This window comes from Aspergillus undulatus (assembly GCF_047715775.1).
Source record: "Aspergillus undulatus strain CBS 261.88 unplaced genomic scaffold BDV17scaffold_1, whole genome shotgun sequence".
Taxonomy (NCBI): domain Eukaryota; kingdom Fungi; phylum Ascomycota; class Eurotiomycetes; order Eurotiales; family Aspergillaceae; genus Aspergillus; species Aspergillus undulatus.
Window position 1 is genome coordinate 1,256,916 of NW_027396605.1, and position 12,463 is coordinate 1,269,378.

The 12,463-nt window shown below is 49.6% G+C and overlaps 7 protein-coding genes across 7 annotated transcripts; 4 read left to right on the forward strand and 3 right to left on the reverse strand.

The window, feature by feature from the left end:
* Window positions 1-46: 46 nt before the first annotated feature.
* BDV17DRAFT_9547 (uncharacterized protein) lies at window positions 47-786 on the forward strand. Its single transcript, XM_073765392.1, has one exon. It carries the CDS (start codon window positions 132-134, stop codon window positions 702-704), a length of 573 nt encoding a protein of 190 aa, XP_073621369.1. The 5' UTR covers window positions 47-131; the 3' UTR covers window positions 705-786.
* On the forward strand, window positions 761-2,571 carry BDV17DRAFT_249522 (GTR/RAG family Ras-related GTP-binding protein). The gene is made up of 5 exons (XM_073756230.1): window positions 761-896; window positions 1,163-1,254; window positions 1,305-1,406; window positions 1,459-2,142; window positions 2,190-2,571. The coding sequence occupies exons 1-5, from the start codon at window positions 891-893 to the stop codon at window positions 2,359-2,361; spliced, it is 1,056 nt and encodes a 351-aa protein (XP_073621370.1). The 5' UTR covers window positions 761-890; the 3' UTR covers window positions 2,362-2,571.
* Window positions 2,572-3,352: 781 nt separating this feature from the next.
* Window positions 3,353-4,604, forward strand: BDV17DRAFT_9559 (putative heme/steroid binding domain protein). The gene is made up of 2 exons (XM_073765398.1): window positions 3,353-3,916; window positions 4,012-4,604. The coding sequence occupies exons 1-2, from the start codon at window positions 3,674-3,676 to the stop codon at window positions 4,522-4,524; spliced, it is 756 nt and encodes a 251-aa protein (XP_073621371.1). The 5' UTR covers window positions 3,353-3,673; the 3' UTR covers window positions 4,525-4,604.
* Window positions 4,605-4,856: 252 nt separating this feature from the next.
* On the reverse strand, window positions 4,857-7,280 carry BDV17DRAFT_286235 (S25 ribosomal protein-domain-containing protein; the record flags this gene model as incomplete). The annotated part of the gene is made up of 6 exons (XM_073760859.1): window positions 4,857-4,879; window positions 4,955-5,164; window positions 5,323-5,365; window positions 5,936-6,340; window positions 6,390-7,171; window positions 7,226-7,280. The coding sequence occupies 6 exons, from the start codon at window positions 7,278-7,280 to the stop codon at window positions 4,857-4,859; spliced, it is 1,518 nt and encodes a 505-aa protein (XP_073621372.1).
* A 162-nt stretch (window positions 7,281-7,442) lies between these two features.
* On the forward strand, window positions 7,443-9,491 carry BDV17DRAFT_249530 (tRNA-dihydrouridine synthase family protein). The gene is made up of 2 exons (XM_073756231.1): window positions 7,443-7,835; window positions 7,898-9,491. Exons 1-2 carry the CDS (start codon window positions 7,680-7,682, stop codon window positions 9,425-9,427), a joined length of 1,686 nt encoding a protein of 561 aa, XP_073621373.1. The 5' UTR covers window positions 7,443-7,679; the 3' UTR covers window positions 9,428-9,491.
* Window positions 9,492-9,725: 234 nt separating this feature from the next.
* Window positions 9,726-10,457, reverse strand: BDV17DRAFT_286237 (CENP-X/MHF2 family protein; the record flags this gene model as incomplete). The annotated part of the gene is made up of 2 exons (XM_073760860.1): window positions 9,726-9,773; window positions 9,855-10,457. The coding sequence occupies 2 exons, from the start codon at window positions 10,455-10,457 to the stop codon at window positions 9,726-9,728; spliced, it is 651 nt and encodes a 216-aa protein (XP_073621374.1).
* Window positions 10,458-10,797: 340 nt separating this feature from the next.
* Window positions 10,798-11,978, reverse strand: BDV17DRAFT_286238 (uncharacterized protein; the record flags this gene model as incomplete). The annotated part of the gene is made up of 3 exons (XM_073760861.1): window positions 10,798-11,307; window positions 11,371-11,429; window positions 11,504-11,978. 3 exons carry the CDS (start codon window positions 11,976-11,978, stop codon window positions 10,798-10,800), a joined length of 1,044 nt encoding a protein of 347 aa, XP_073621375.1.
* Window positions 11,979-12,463: the final 485 nt, after the last annotated feature.

A 12,463-nucleotide genomic window follows, 5' to 3' on the forward strand; every position in this document is an offset into this window, starting at 1 on the left:
GCCGCATTCTCTCCAAGTGCCGTGTTTGTTTGTCGCTGATCTTCACTGATAAGATGGGCAATCCATGTGAAAGCTCCAATGATGCTTGACGTCCAAAATTCGCTGCATATCGAGCCCCAGCCACGCAGATTATGTACATAACCAAAGCGGCCTGCACAAAGACGCCAAGCCTTATCCCCGGCTTATCGCCAAAGCGCACGACTTCAATTATCTCACTCTCCTTCTCTCTTCAGTCTCCTGGCGTGACAAGGTCGATTAACCAATTGATTCCTGTCTCAAGACCGAATTATTGCGAATTCACAACTTCGTTTCCCCGCAGGAACCAGATCTGCGAAACCAGAGCCACTCTCGGCAAGGAATCGCTGTTCCTCTTCTCCGCACACCACCTCCGCACAGGTGTATATTCACTCCGGACTCAATGTGCACCTAGGCAACGAGCAGTCATATATATATTGCGCCATATTTTACAATTCGATTCACCTACTCTCGATCTCTGTCAATCATGGATATCGTGTACTGAGCCCCCAGTATCGTATTTGTCCAACCATTCGAAGATCGCTGTCCACTTCTCTCGCGGAGACATTGGATTGTCTGGATCAAGCTTCGCGCCTTTGGTTGATGCATTTACTGTCGAATTGAATGATCCCGGAATCTCAACTTCCCAGGGGTTCTCATCCTGGCGCCGCTGCTCAATAAATACTTAACAACCTGAACAACACACCAGAGTCACCCTTTGGCACAATCAGAGTGTCTGGGGTCCTTTCAGAGATAACACTTTTGCAGGTGAGCGTTGAGCTTTGCTCAGTGCATTTGGGTATTCTGAGCTGACGCGTCTGTAGCGAACTTCTTACACAGTGGGTAATTCAGTACCTTGGTGATAATTGGACACAATGGAGGTAAGGAGATGTGCTTTATTATCTGTTTTCTTTTGCCGGGTGTCGCCTGCATTTTTGCCTTGACAGAACCGGAAGCCCGCCTCAAACCTTTCCGAGACCTTGGTCCGGTAGACCGCCGGTGAAAGTAGACCACGCATGTGCATGGCTTCTAATCGTCTGCGGGAAGGTGTTTCGAGAGACATCTGTTTTCAGACACCATGATTCTACAAGGAGGATTGCTGGTGACTATAATAAGTGCTGGGCTAAAACTTGAGGAATTCCTGCAGGTCGCAAATACACCTTCCGGTCAGCCGGTGCGTGCCAAATCCGACAGGCCTCGTGATTTCAAGCCTCGTCTTCTTCTGATGGGACTTCGTCGGTGAGTACCTTGGTCTTGGAAAGTATACGCAGGAAACTGATTGCCTTCAGGAGTGGGAAGTCATCTATTGCCAGCGTCGTCTTCCATAAAATGCCCCCGAACGAAACCCTCTTCCTAGAGTCTACTACGCGTATTCAAAAAGATTCTGTTCAGTATGCTCACCGGTCTCTGCCATTTTCTTCAGTGTTTTAATAGCTTTTATAGCTCGTTTATGGACTTTCAAGTCTGGGACTTCCCGGGCCAATTCGAATACCTCGAGTCATCGTTTGACCTTGAAGAGATATTTGGAAGCCACGGCGCCTTGGTTTGGGTCATCGATGCACAAGATGATTACATGGAATCTGTTACTCGTCTAAACCGGACCATATTGACCGTCCAGCAGTTCTACCCTAACATCAACATCGAAGTGTTTATCCACAAGGTGGACGGACTCTCTGAGGAGTACCGCACTGATACGTTCCAAGATATTGTCCAGCTGATATCTGATGAGCTGAGCGATGCTGGATACGAGAACGCTCCGGTCCACTACTATCTGACTTCGATATACGACTATTCAGTTTTCGAGGCTTTCAGCAAGGTTATTCAGAAGCTCATCCCGAACTTGTCTACACTGGAAAACCTGATCAACACCTTATCGAATAATTGTGGATTCGAGAAAAGCTATCTTTTCGACGTGTTGAGCAAGATATACATCGCCTCGGACACGCGCCCTATCGATATGTCATGTTACGAGATGTGCTCAGACTACATCGATGTAATTGTGGACATCTCCGAGCTCTACTCGTGGGACCACCCCGACCGCAAGCCAAAAGGTGATCAAAACCAGGAAGCTGAAAGCCATGTTGCGCTGCATGATGAAACCATGATCCACTTGATGGAAATGAACAAGTATGTCGTCTCGATATATTTTGCAGCACCCTAACTAACCTCGACAGGTATCTCTGCCTTGTCTCTGTCATTCGAAACCCCGAGGCCAAGGAAAAGAAGGGCCTGATTGATATGAACTGCCGTACTTTCCAGCAAGCTCTGAACGACGTATTCTCGCGGAGCTGGGAGCAGGAGCAGGATCAGGAAGCTGAACGCGCCCAGGGTGCCGAGCAACGGTAGATTGAGGAACCTCCCACAAACGACTTTGTGTCATTATGATTTACTGTATCTCGCTACACTTCTCGCTCTGAAATAAAGAACAATTAAGAATCCGGATTCATCTTTTCTACACCGCCGGCCTTCCGGCTTTTGTGCGCTTGGCCGACACGCATCTGATTAGGGGTTACGCACGGGTAATTCTGTTCATTTGATTAAGAGGAAGAATCCAAGCCAGTCAGCAACGGTTCTTTAAGTGCTTAAATATGTGCTCGGATGGGCCCCAGCGAGCTCGGGCTTCAATGTAAGTACACCCAAAGCGGAAAAGCGGCATTCGCTGGTGAGTGGGCCCGCGGAGACGGAACAGCCTTTTCCCGTTAATGCTAGAAAAGCGACACGAAAAAGTTTCTCTTCCATCTCTTTCAACACACCAGAATTACCTTCGAAAACGAGAAACATCTGTTTCTCTCTTGCCATCTGCAGATTCAGATGTGGAATCTAGGATGTGCACATTGACTGCTTGTCACGACTCTTATCACCATCTCACCGGCCTACTAAATATTCTCATGGTAAGCTTCCACTGACACTTTGCACTCAATAACCATCCGCCTCTTTTTGCCTTCCCCTAATCTCGATGATGAAAAACTTTTCCACATTCGCAGTTTCCACGCTAGCCGTCGACAGAACCCAATCTAGACGTGCTCTGTGCGTATTGTACTTCCTTGGATGTCTGACGAGATCTATAACCACGCATTGCTTTCTCACTGGTGTTTTTATTGGCTTTGCTAATTTGTACAAGATTCATAGGTGCTACTTTAGCTAAGTAGTGTCGGCGAATATTTGCACTCGTTCCGCACTCGACGAGAGTGGAGGAGACATGGACTTTGGACTGAAGTCGATTAACCTAGGTGATTGCGCTGGCCACTTTCGGTCTCCGAGGAATACTATCATAGTCAAATGAATCAATCAGAAATCTGCGAAATTTTCTCTTGTCCTGGTGTTGTATAATTTCCGTAGAATGCTGCTGTAGTGCCTTGTAGAACTGCCATGTCAACCTCGGCACGAACAGGCCAGTAAAGCTACGCAGAAATAAATGATGAGCAACCAAACTACAGAGTGGAAGTTGCATTATTGAACAGGTTTTCCATTCTATCCTTGACGTTCGGCTTTCACCAGAGTCCATACGTAGCTCAAAGAGTAAGCGATCACCCCATCCATTCGGCGTTTCAACATCATTCCAAATATCTGTCCTCCCACTGGCAGCCTTATCCGCCCGCTGTTTATCTACTTCCACTTCCTAACTTCTACACTCATCAAATGTCCACCAACGACAATAATGTCTGAAGTTCGCCAAAGACCGGTCGGCTCTAAGGGCGGCCAAAATCAATCAAAGACTACAAGTCGCAATGAAACCGAACCTAGCACCAGAGGCGGCATCGGCGTCCTCGACATCTTCCGCGTCCTGCTCACCCTCGTCGTCGTATCATGCGGTCTGTCATACTACCTCACGGATGCAGCGTCTCTAACCTGGGGCTACACACCATGGTTCACGAATTTGCCGGAGCTCGTGCGATATGTTGTATGTTTCCCCCTCTTCTATCTTGTCCGAACCAACCATACCACCCATCCATTCACCTCGAGATTATACGCATACTAACAAGAGTCTGCGTACAGAAGGGCCCCATAAACCTAACACCGACCGAACTCTCCGCCTACGACGGCACAAACCCCGAACTGCCAATCTACGTCGCCATAAACGGCACCATCTTCGACGTCTCCGCGAACCCGAGAATGTACGGCCCGGGCGGCGGCTACCACTTTTTCGCCGGGCGCGACGCAACGCGCGCCTTTATAACGGGCTGCTTTGCAGAGGATCTGACGGACGATATCACCGGTGTCGAGGAGATGTTCATCCCCATTGACGAACCGGAGGATCTAGAGGGGTTGAGTAGTGGGGAAAAGAAGATCCGGCGTGAACAGGATGTGCGGAATGCAAGGAAGAGGGTTGAGAAGAGTATTGCGCATTGGGTTGGGTTTTTTGGGAACCATAAGAAGTATTTTGAGGTTGGGAGGGTTGTTAAGGGGCCTGGGGATGGGAAGACGGGGGAGAAGAGGGAGCTTTGTGAGGCGGCGAGGAAGCAGAGGCCTAAGAGGAAGGCTGAGGGTAATAAGCAGAGGGGTGGTTGAGTCTGAGTGACGTAGTTTAGAGTTGAAGGGGCAGCGGAGAGGGATGCTGAGTATTCCTACGCTACTATGTATATATTACTGCTTGCGCTCTGCGCAGCTACAAGCGCTGACAAGATGAATTGAACAGATTGATCAGGTCGATTTAATTTGAGTCACTGCAATGTACTTGACACGTCCAGTAGCGCGACTTTTCATTCCATGCAATGCTTATGCGAGGTCGATAATCGTACCACCAACATCATGCGCCCAGCGAAAATCCGGTTTTAAAGATATCATTCGTAGCAAAGGTATCGTAAGCACCGCGAGAAAAATCATTCGTTATAAGAAAGCGTTTACTCGGCGGTAACGGCGCGGGCTATAACCGGTCAGCAATCAACATTCAAAGCCGACTTTCCCAAGTTGAGGGGCGACTAAGTGTGCGTGGACGTACTGTAGATGTTCATCTTGGAGTGACCGACAACCTTCTTGATCTGTCCCTTCTCCTCGAGATCAGCGAGGGCCTTGCGGGCCAAGCTGCCGTTGATCTTGAGACGGTCGACGAGGGTAGCGACGGTGATGAGACGGTAGGACTGGACGTCCTTGTTGAGTCTCTCAGCGGTCTGCTTCTCGAGGACGACGGCGTGCTGGGCCTTGTCCTTGACTATAGACAGTCATCATTAGTTCAGTTATCCATGGGTATCGATTGTGTGCGTGAATTGAGCGAATGCGAGAGGAGCGAGTATTGTGCTTGACCGGATGTGCGCGAAATCGATGATCATTCGGTGATGGGTGATGAGGATGAGGACGGTGGAAGCATACCCTTGCCCTTGGACCACTTCTTCTTTTGCTTGCCTGCAGGAGCCTTTTCAGATTATTAGCATTATTTTGTCCGAGTTTATAGGTTACCCATGTAGGGGTCGCAACTCACCATTTTGACCGTCTGTGTGGTTGTTGGAAGCTGCGAGACTGAAGCGTCTGAAGTTGAGCCCAAGTGCAAAATTCGAGTGGGGATGACAAGTGTCACGTGAAAAGTAACCCTAAGCCCTGGCCGGTCACGCGTGGCTCGGTTACCTGAGTTACGGTGATTGGCTGCCGGGAACTATACCTTTGCTGCCTAATAGACCAGGCATAAGTCTGTATATGGGTGGAAGAAATGACGAGGAGTGAGATGATGTTTCATGTCATTTCATCAAATCGCTAAAAGTAGTATAAATCATCGACTCATATTCGTGCCCTGACTGCCCAGGGTAATCTTCCCACCAAGGGTATACGAACATCTAAACTCGGCTGCCCCGTCTTCGCTCAGTTGAATAGATCCCAGAACATAATCATCCGCGGACCCAAACCAGAATCTTGAGCTCTCATTTCCATCAGAAGCTACCCACCGCACATCGTACCTTCCGCTCTCTGTTCTTGGAACTGGAACACGAACAATGCACGGTGGCTGATGCGGATTCCAGCAGCGGACGCCGGGTAGGGCGCTATTGGCGGTAGTAATCAGCAGCTGTGTGCTGGCGGGATGCCATGTAGCCTGCCTGACGGCGTGCTCGTGAACCAGGGCAGATACCAAAGTCGGAGTATCCTCCAAGCTCCATATCCAGACAATATTCGACCGTGTCTGGTCCACGGTACTTAACAGCATTCCATCCGGGCTAAATGTCATCAATGATACACCGCGAGGAGCACCAGTGGGCTCAGTAATTATGGTGAAGGCGGATGAGCTTGACGACTCGGCATATTCTAGGCTCATGCCGCCAGCGGCGTAACGTTCCCGCCATATACTAGGAGAGTGCTCATCACCCTGGAAAACATGTGACAATGTCGATGAACAAGCAAACTGAACATGTCAGTTAAAGGACCTCATAGCGACCAAAGATTATACATACCGTTTTAGAACCAAGCAGGTCTACTGTGCCATCGACCTTTCCCACAGCCAAAACCTCCGACGAGCCATGCACAGGAGGGCTCCATTCGATACATCTGACGCCTAGATCAAAAGAGTCGTAGGACTCTGGTAAGCCAGTATAAGTCCTGAAGAACTGACCGTCCGCCGTGAAAATGAGGACTTTGGTTCCTGCGCTTGCAGCTTCCCATACAGCTATCCACCGTCCATCAGGACTCCATTTTAAGCCTTGAGCATCGACTGTCGGGAGAACTTCCCGTCCGATGACCTCATATGACCGAGACTCATGGACAGTCAACAGATCAGTAGTCTCGGGTTTTAGCAAAATCGCGAGCTGTCCCGTCTTCGGTCGATATCCGAACCCATTTTGATGGGAGAACTTAGGAGACTTTAGGACGTGACTGCGGCCAGAATCCAAGCCGAATATAGCGAGCTTTGTGTTGAATGCATGGAAGACCACGACCTCATTTTCGTCGCCCCCGAACTCAATGTTCAGGGCGCCGAGTTCGAGATTCTCGATCTCCGCATGTTGCTGCAATGGATCTAGGTTCCAGACTGTGACGCGAAAATCATTTGCGCCAATTACTCGCCGTATACCTTGAGTTGGCCGTGAGAACTTCAGAAACTTGCAACCTGCGTCCTTGACCTTGACGATCTGGACCTCTTTGAAGTCCGAGGAAATTGGGTTGAGATGAAGGATGAGGTCCTTCCCATTAAGCTGAGCAGCCAGTTCACCATCTTCTGAAAGCGCAGTCAGAGAAGAACCTAAGTCATGGTGAGTACCTGACGCCATTCAGCCAAGAGAAACAATGAACTTACTGGCACCACTAGCAGTGTCCATTGACGAGATCGAGGTGGGGCGTATTCGTGACATTTTTGAAGACGCACCGGCGCGCCATGAGTGTCCCTGCTCTTGCAAGTGTCTAGACAGCAAGAACGGCCATAACAAAGAACTTGAAGATACGAAACATCATTCGCTCCTGACGCGGGATGTAAACTAAGTTTCCATCCGCTATGCTACAAAATGCCAAGAGATCTTCAATCGATAAGATACGCGGAACAACATTCTCGCGCTCCAAGATACTGTCGCCGTCGCCGAAAAAAAGTCGCCTGTCTACGGAGTACAAAGTTAAGTATAGAAGAAACCATCATTCATTTGCTTTGGAGTCCCTCATTATTTTCTGCACTATCAGTCATCATAAGGATCATTAGGTTTTTGTCCCCGCGACTGGGGCGATATTTCCTATCTTTCACCCGCTCATACCCGACCACAATGGCGGAGATACCCCCCGCCGCCGCCAACAGCATAGAGCAAGTTGCGCTTGAGAAGCCAGAGCCTGTTACGAAGAAGCTCCACGGACGGGAATTCTACAAGAGCATAGGCTGTCCGAAGTACATCGTGGCGCCTATGGTGGATCGTTCTGAATTTGTAAGAGCGACGCATCACCCATTTTATCCTCCGCGCAAGACTAACTATGACGGTTTGCACAGGCATGGCGCATGCTCAGTCGCTCATACATGGCCCCCGAAGAATCAAAGTCCGTCCTTGCATACACACCCATGTTCCACTCACGTCTCTTCCGCGAAGAAGCCGGATACCGCAACAAGATGTTTCAACCCATCCGCGCCGCAGCTGGTCATAAAGGCGACAACTCGCAGGACCTATACCTAGACGGGCACCCAAAGATTGACCGACCGTTGTTCGTGCAATTCTGTGCTAATGACCCGGATGATTTCCTTGAGGCGGCGCGCCACGTTGCGCCCTACTGCGACGCTGTTGATTTGAACCTCGGCTGTCCGCAGGGTATTGCGCGCAAGGGTCATTACGGGGCTTTCTTGCAGGAGGACTGGGACCTGATCTATAAACTCATCAACAAGTTACACAACGAACTTCCAATCCCTGTTACTGCCAAGTTTAGGATACAGGAGTCGAAGGAGAAGACGCTGGAATATGCGAAGATGATACTCTCTGCTGGCGCAAGTATAATTACGCTTCATGGACGGACGCGGGAACAGAAGGGGCATAACACCGGCTTAGCGGATTGGAGTTACATTCGGTATTTGCGGGATAACCTCCCACCGGAGACTGTCATCTTCGCGAACGGGAACAACCTTAATCACGACGACTTGGCGCGGTGCCTCGAAGCCACCCGTGCGGATGGTGTAATGAGCGCTGAAGGAAACCTATCCGATCCGTCTATCTTCGCGAAGCCGCCTCCAGTCGGAAGTGAAGGAAGAGAATACTGGCGCGGCAGAGACGGCAAAGGAGGATATCGTGTTGATGCCGTCTTCCGACGATACCTAGACATCGTCTACAAGTATATCCTCGACCAGACCCCTCCGGAGCGAAAACCTCTTTACATCCTCGGCGATCCCGAGCCATCCGAAGAACAATTTTCACAACCAGAACCAACAGCCACCACAGAAGCCGCATCAGAACTTCAACAACAAGGAGAAACAGTAGACGGCCCACCAAAGAAAAAGCAAAAGAGAGACAAGAGGCAAAAACCCACGTCCGGGCCCCGCAACGGAAACTACAACAACATCAACGCAAAATACATGCAGCCACACCTTTTCCAGCTCTTCCGCCCGTTCATCGCTACACACACAAATGTTCGTGACGCCCTTGCGCGGTCCTACCCCAGCGACATGTCTACCTTCGAACATACCCTGTCTGTTTTGGAAGCAGAGGTCAAGAAGGGTATGCAGGAGTATGAGAAGAATCCCAAGAAATTCGAGCACAAGCCTGATCCCAACCTTACGGGGTCGAAGGCTGTGATTGCGGAATATGGGAGGCCATGGTGGGTTTGCCAGCCGCATGTTCGGCCTACGCCTGAAGAGGCCATGGAGATTGGTTCGATGCAGCTCAGTAAGAAGGATAGGCTGAAGAAGCCTGAGAACGGGGTGAATGGGAATGAGAAGGTGGAGGTGGATGCCACGGGCTTGGCTCAGCCTTCTGCTGGTCCAGCTTCTGTTGATACGCCGACGACAGCGGCTAAGGATGCGTTGTTGAGTGGTTGAGTCGGACGGATGTTTGGTACTACTGGGGTTTGGCAACTTGTACATAGATTAGAGCATATATCCCAAGCATAGCATTTCATTTGAGTTGATGAGTTCACACTATACTCCGATATTTATGCAATGGCGTAGCCTGTAGCCATACCAAAGCCTCCGTCCCAATTAAGTATTAACATGCAACGATGGTATCACGAGCAACAGAAATGAATCCCTAACCGTTAAACGCCCAACTTAAGACCTCACGCCCACCCAAATCAACCATATTTGCAAATAAGACACGGAGTCAGTACCCCATCAACACCTAAAAATCCATAGCAAGCTGCGGCCCCATCTTCTCAAGATCCTCAACCTGTATCCACACCAAACCCATTAGCAAATCCATTTCCAAGTAACCCTATATGAAAACGAAAGAAAAAGGAAAAAAACAAACCTCCAAAAACCCATCCCCATCCCCAGCCCCCTTATCCCCCTCACTCCTCTCGAACGCCGCGCGCGCCACAGCCTCCCTGACAAAGACATCAATGTATTTCGCAACAACGGCATTCGCATCCTTCGCAATTTTGGTCTTCTCGTTTCGGAAATGATGGTGCACGAGCTTCGTTAGCAGCTTTGGTGGGATGAGTGGATCGGACGAAAGAACGTCTTCTGTTTCGGCTGGGTCAGTGTGCGTTATCTCGGCGAGGATGTAGTTTGCTTCGGAGGCTTCGTTGTCGGAGGAGGAGGATGATCCTGAAGCTGAGGAGGGGGCGGGGGAGGCATCGCGTGAGGCGGAGGGTGACGCGGAGTTGGAGTTGACCGGGGAGAGGGATGGCCTTTGGCGGGAGGAAGAGGGTTTGGCGGGTTTGGGCTTTATGGACCGCGAGGTGGGTTTTGGTGCGTTTGAGGATGAGGCGGTTGTGTTTGATTCTGAGATCTTTTTTGTCTTTGAGGGCGCTTTGGAGAGTCCGGATGCTGTTGCGGATTTTGATGCGCGGCTCGGGGGCTTGAAAGGGAGAAGCCGGCGTTTTCGGGTAGGTTGGCGTTCTGGAGGCATTGCTCTGAAGTTCAATGGATTTGCACGTTTGCTCTGCAAGGTTGGGTTGGGATGCAGAGGGTGGTGTTGAGGATTGGGCGTGTCGCGACTGACAGACGCGAAGTCAGGTGACCTATATTGCCTATCTTGAGGACCACGATGAGAAATATATGGATTCCCATGAATGTTAGTGAAGTATATCTAGCTATTATCCATATCACACGATCTCGAACTCCCCAACGATGTATGGAAAGTCGAATTACTGCTGCCGAACGAACAGGGCCTGCAACGATACTCCTACTCTCCCCTTCCAGGCTCGGGCGTTTCGAACTTTCAAGCCTTGACGACACTCGAGCGCGGTCTAGTCGGACTTTTCCAAAGGCTCTCCAGGAGGACGAACAACAGTAATTGTCAAGCTTGAATCCTCTAATATCTTCTTTGTGCACGCCCACTCTACCCCAAACAGCCCCGAATTTAATCGACATGACCGCAGCTCCGTGATGCCAATATCCTCTGACTCAAGTTCCTTCGACCGCTGTACCGCAAGTTGCTCTTCCAGATTTGCAACTGCCAACTCGGTGCTTTGCAGGATTTTTTCGACGCTGTTCTTTTTATTACCGTACCCTCGTGACGTGAAGAGACAGATTATCCAGTGTTTCCTCCTCTGCGGCTCCTTATCGTAGTCTTCCTTCTGGGGCTTGATGAGTAGAGCAGTGCCTTCAGGTAGTTGAATTTGTGTGCGAGGTTGGTGAGGTTTCCGGCCGCTGCTGCTTGAGACCGCTTCGGCTGGTACGTCTACGTCGACCAACACGGGCTTTTTGCTCTTGTATTTCTGGCAGTAATCTTTATAGGCATTGAATGCCGCTGGGTACTAGATGAGAATGAATAGCAGTCGTTAGTTTCATGAGCGTTGGAGTGGGCAGGGAAGGATTACCTTCTGCTTGAAAGTCTTTGCAATGCCGCTGCCCCATACTCCATGGCAATTGCAAGCATCTGGATGAGAAACTGATCAGCCTTACGGCTTTCGATAGCATGTACCTAGTGCCGAAAAAGCCCTGTAGACTCACGGATCAAGGCCGCGCCATCTCTGGCATCAAAAAGGTCGCCTTCAATCTCCGTTATGAGGCCGGGCGTGGTTTCTTCCGAGGTATAACGAGGCATTCGGTCACTAGTAGATCTTTCGGTCCTGAGCGCAGACTGTTCTCCCGAAGGGGTTTCAACAAGTCGGTCACGTTCAGATTCTTCAATATTATAAGGTGGTGATTCTGTCGCCGAAGCATTAGGAGCTCCACCATTCAACCCCATTATATTACTTGGGCTGGCATCTGCGAGAGGGACATTAAGTAGGTCGACACTTTCTGATCTCTTGATGGGGCGGCCGCAGTCTGATTCCTCGACTAGCATTTCTGCTGGGTGTGTTTCATAAAGATAGTTGTCACTGCCATATCCTTCAATCTTGATGCGGGGCGATTGTGCTGGTGAAGTATCTGAAAGATAATTTTCGAAGCCTGGGATACCGCTGGGGGTAGGCTTTGGTGCCATAGACCTAGTGAGATGCGTTGTAATGATGTGAGATTGATAATAAAGTCGTGTTGCTGCAAAAGGTCCGGTGTTAGGAATTGAGCATGGTGATCAAGAAAGTGTTACGTTGCGATGGACCAGAAAGCGAATTAGGAAAGTGCATTGGAAAGCTGGGGCCTTGGTCGAAACCCGTGAGTATTGTACTAAGATGCATTGAGATTGTGAAGGAAGACTCTGTAAGGTCTTCAAGGGAAGGATGTGTTGTCCTATCCTGCTGCTAGAGCAGATTATCTGCCTAAACTCATGGTCAGCTTTTATTGACGCGGAAACTTAAGAGTGGAAGAACACTGATTTTCTACACTGGAGTTGAGTAAAACGACTTGAAGTTCATTCATTAGCAGCGAACCTAGTAAAAGTTTTAACGAACCATGAGCCGGTGACTTTGGATATAATTATACAATGCGATAGAATGCAACGAACAAAATAACTCCAAAAAAGAAATAAAA

Excerpts from the sequence above, each read along its gene's own strand:
- BDV17DRAFT_9547 (XM_073765392.1), top strand. The coding sequence starts at position 132 with ATGTACATAACCAAAGCGGCCTGCACAAAGACGCCAAGCCTTATCCCC.
- BDV17DRAFT_9559 (XM_073765398.1), top strand. The coding sequence starts at position 3,674 with ATGTCTGAAGTTCGCCAAAGACCGGTCGGCTCTAAGGGCGGCCAAAAT. Across the intron at positions 3,917-4,011 it reads CGGAGCTCGTGCGATATGTT|AAGGGCCCCATAAACCTAAC; the intron begins GTATGTTTCCCC and ends GTCTGCGTACAG.
- BDV17DRAFT_249530 (XM_073756231.1), top strand. The coding sequence starts at position 7,680 with ATGGCGGAGATACCCCCCGCCGCCGCCAACAGCATAGAGCAAGTTGCG. Across the intron at positions 7,836-7,897 it reads TGGTGGATCGTTCTGAATTT|GCATGGCGCATGCTCAGTCG; the intron begins GTAAGAGCGACG and ends CGGTTTGCACAG.
- BDV17DRAFT_249522 (XM_073756230.1), top strand. Across the intron at positions 1,255-1,304 it reads CTTCTGATGGGACTTCGTCG|GAGTGGGAAGTCATCTATTG; the intron begins GTGAGTACCTTG and ends GATTGCCTTCAG. Across the intron at positions 1,407-1,458 it reads ATTCAAAAAGATTCTGTTCA|CTCGTTTATGGACTTTCAAG; the intron begins GTATGCTCACCG and ends TAGCTTTTATAG.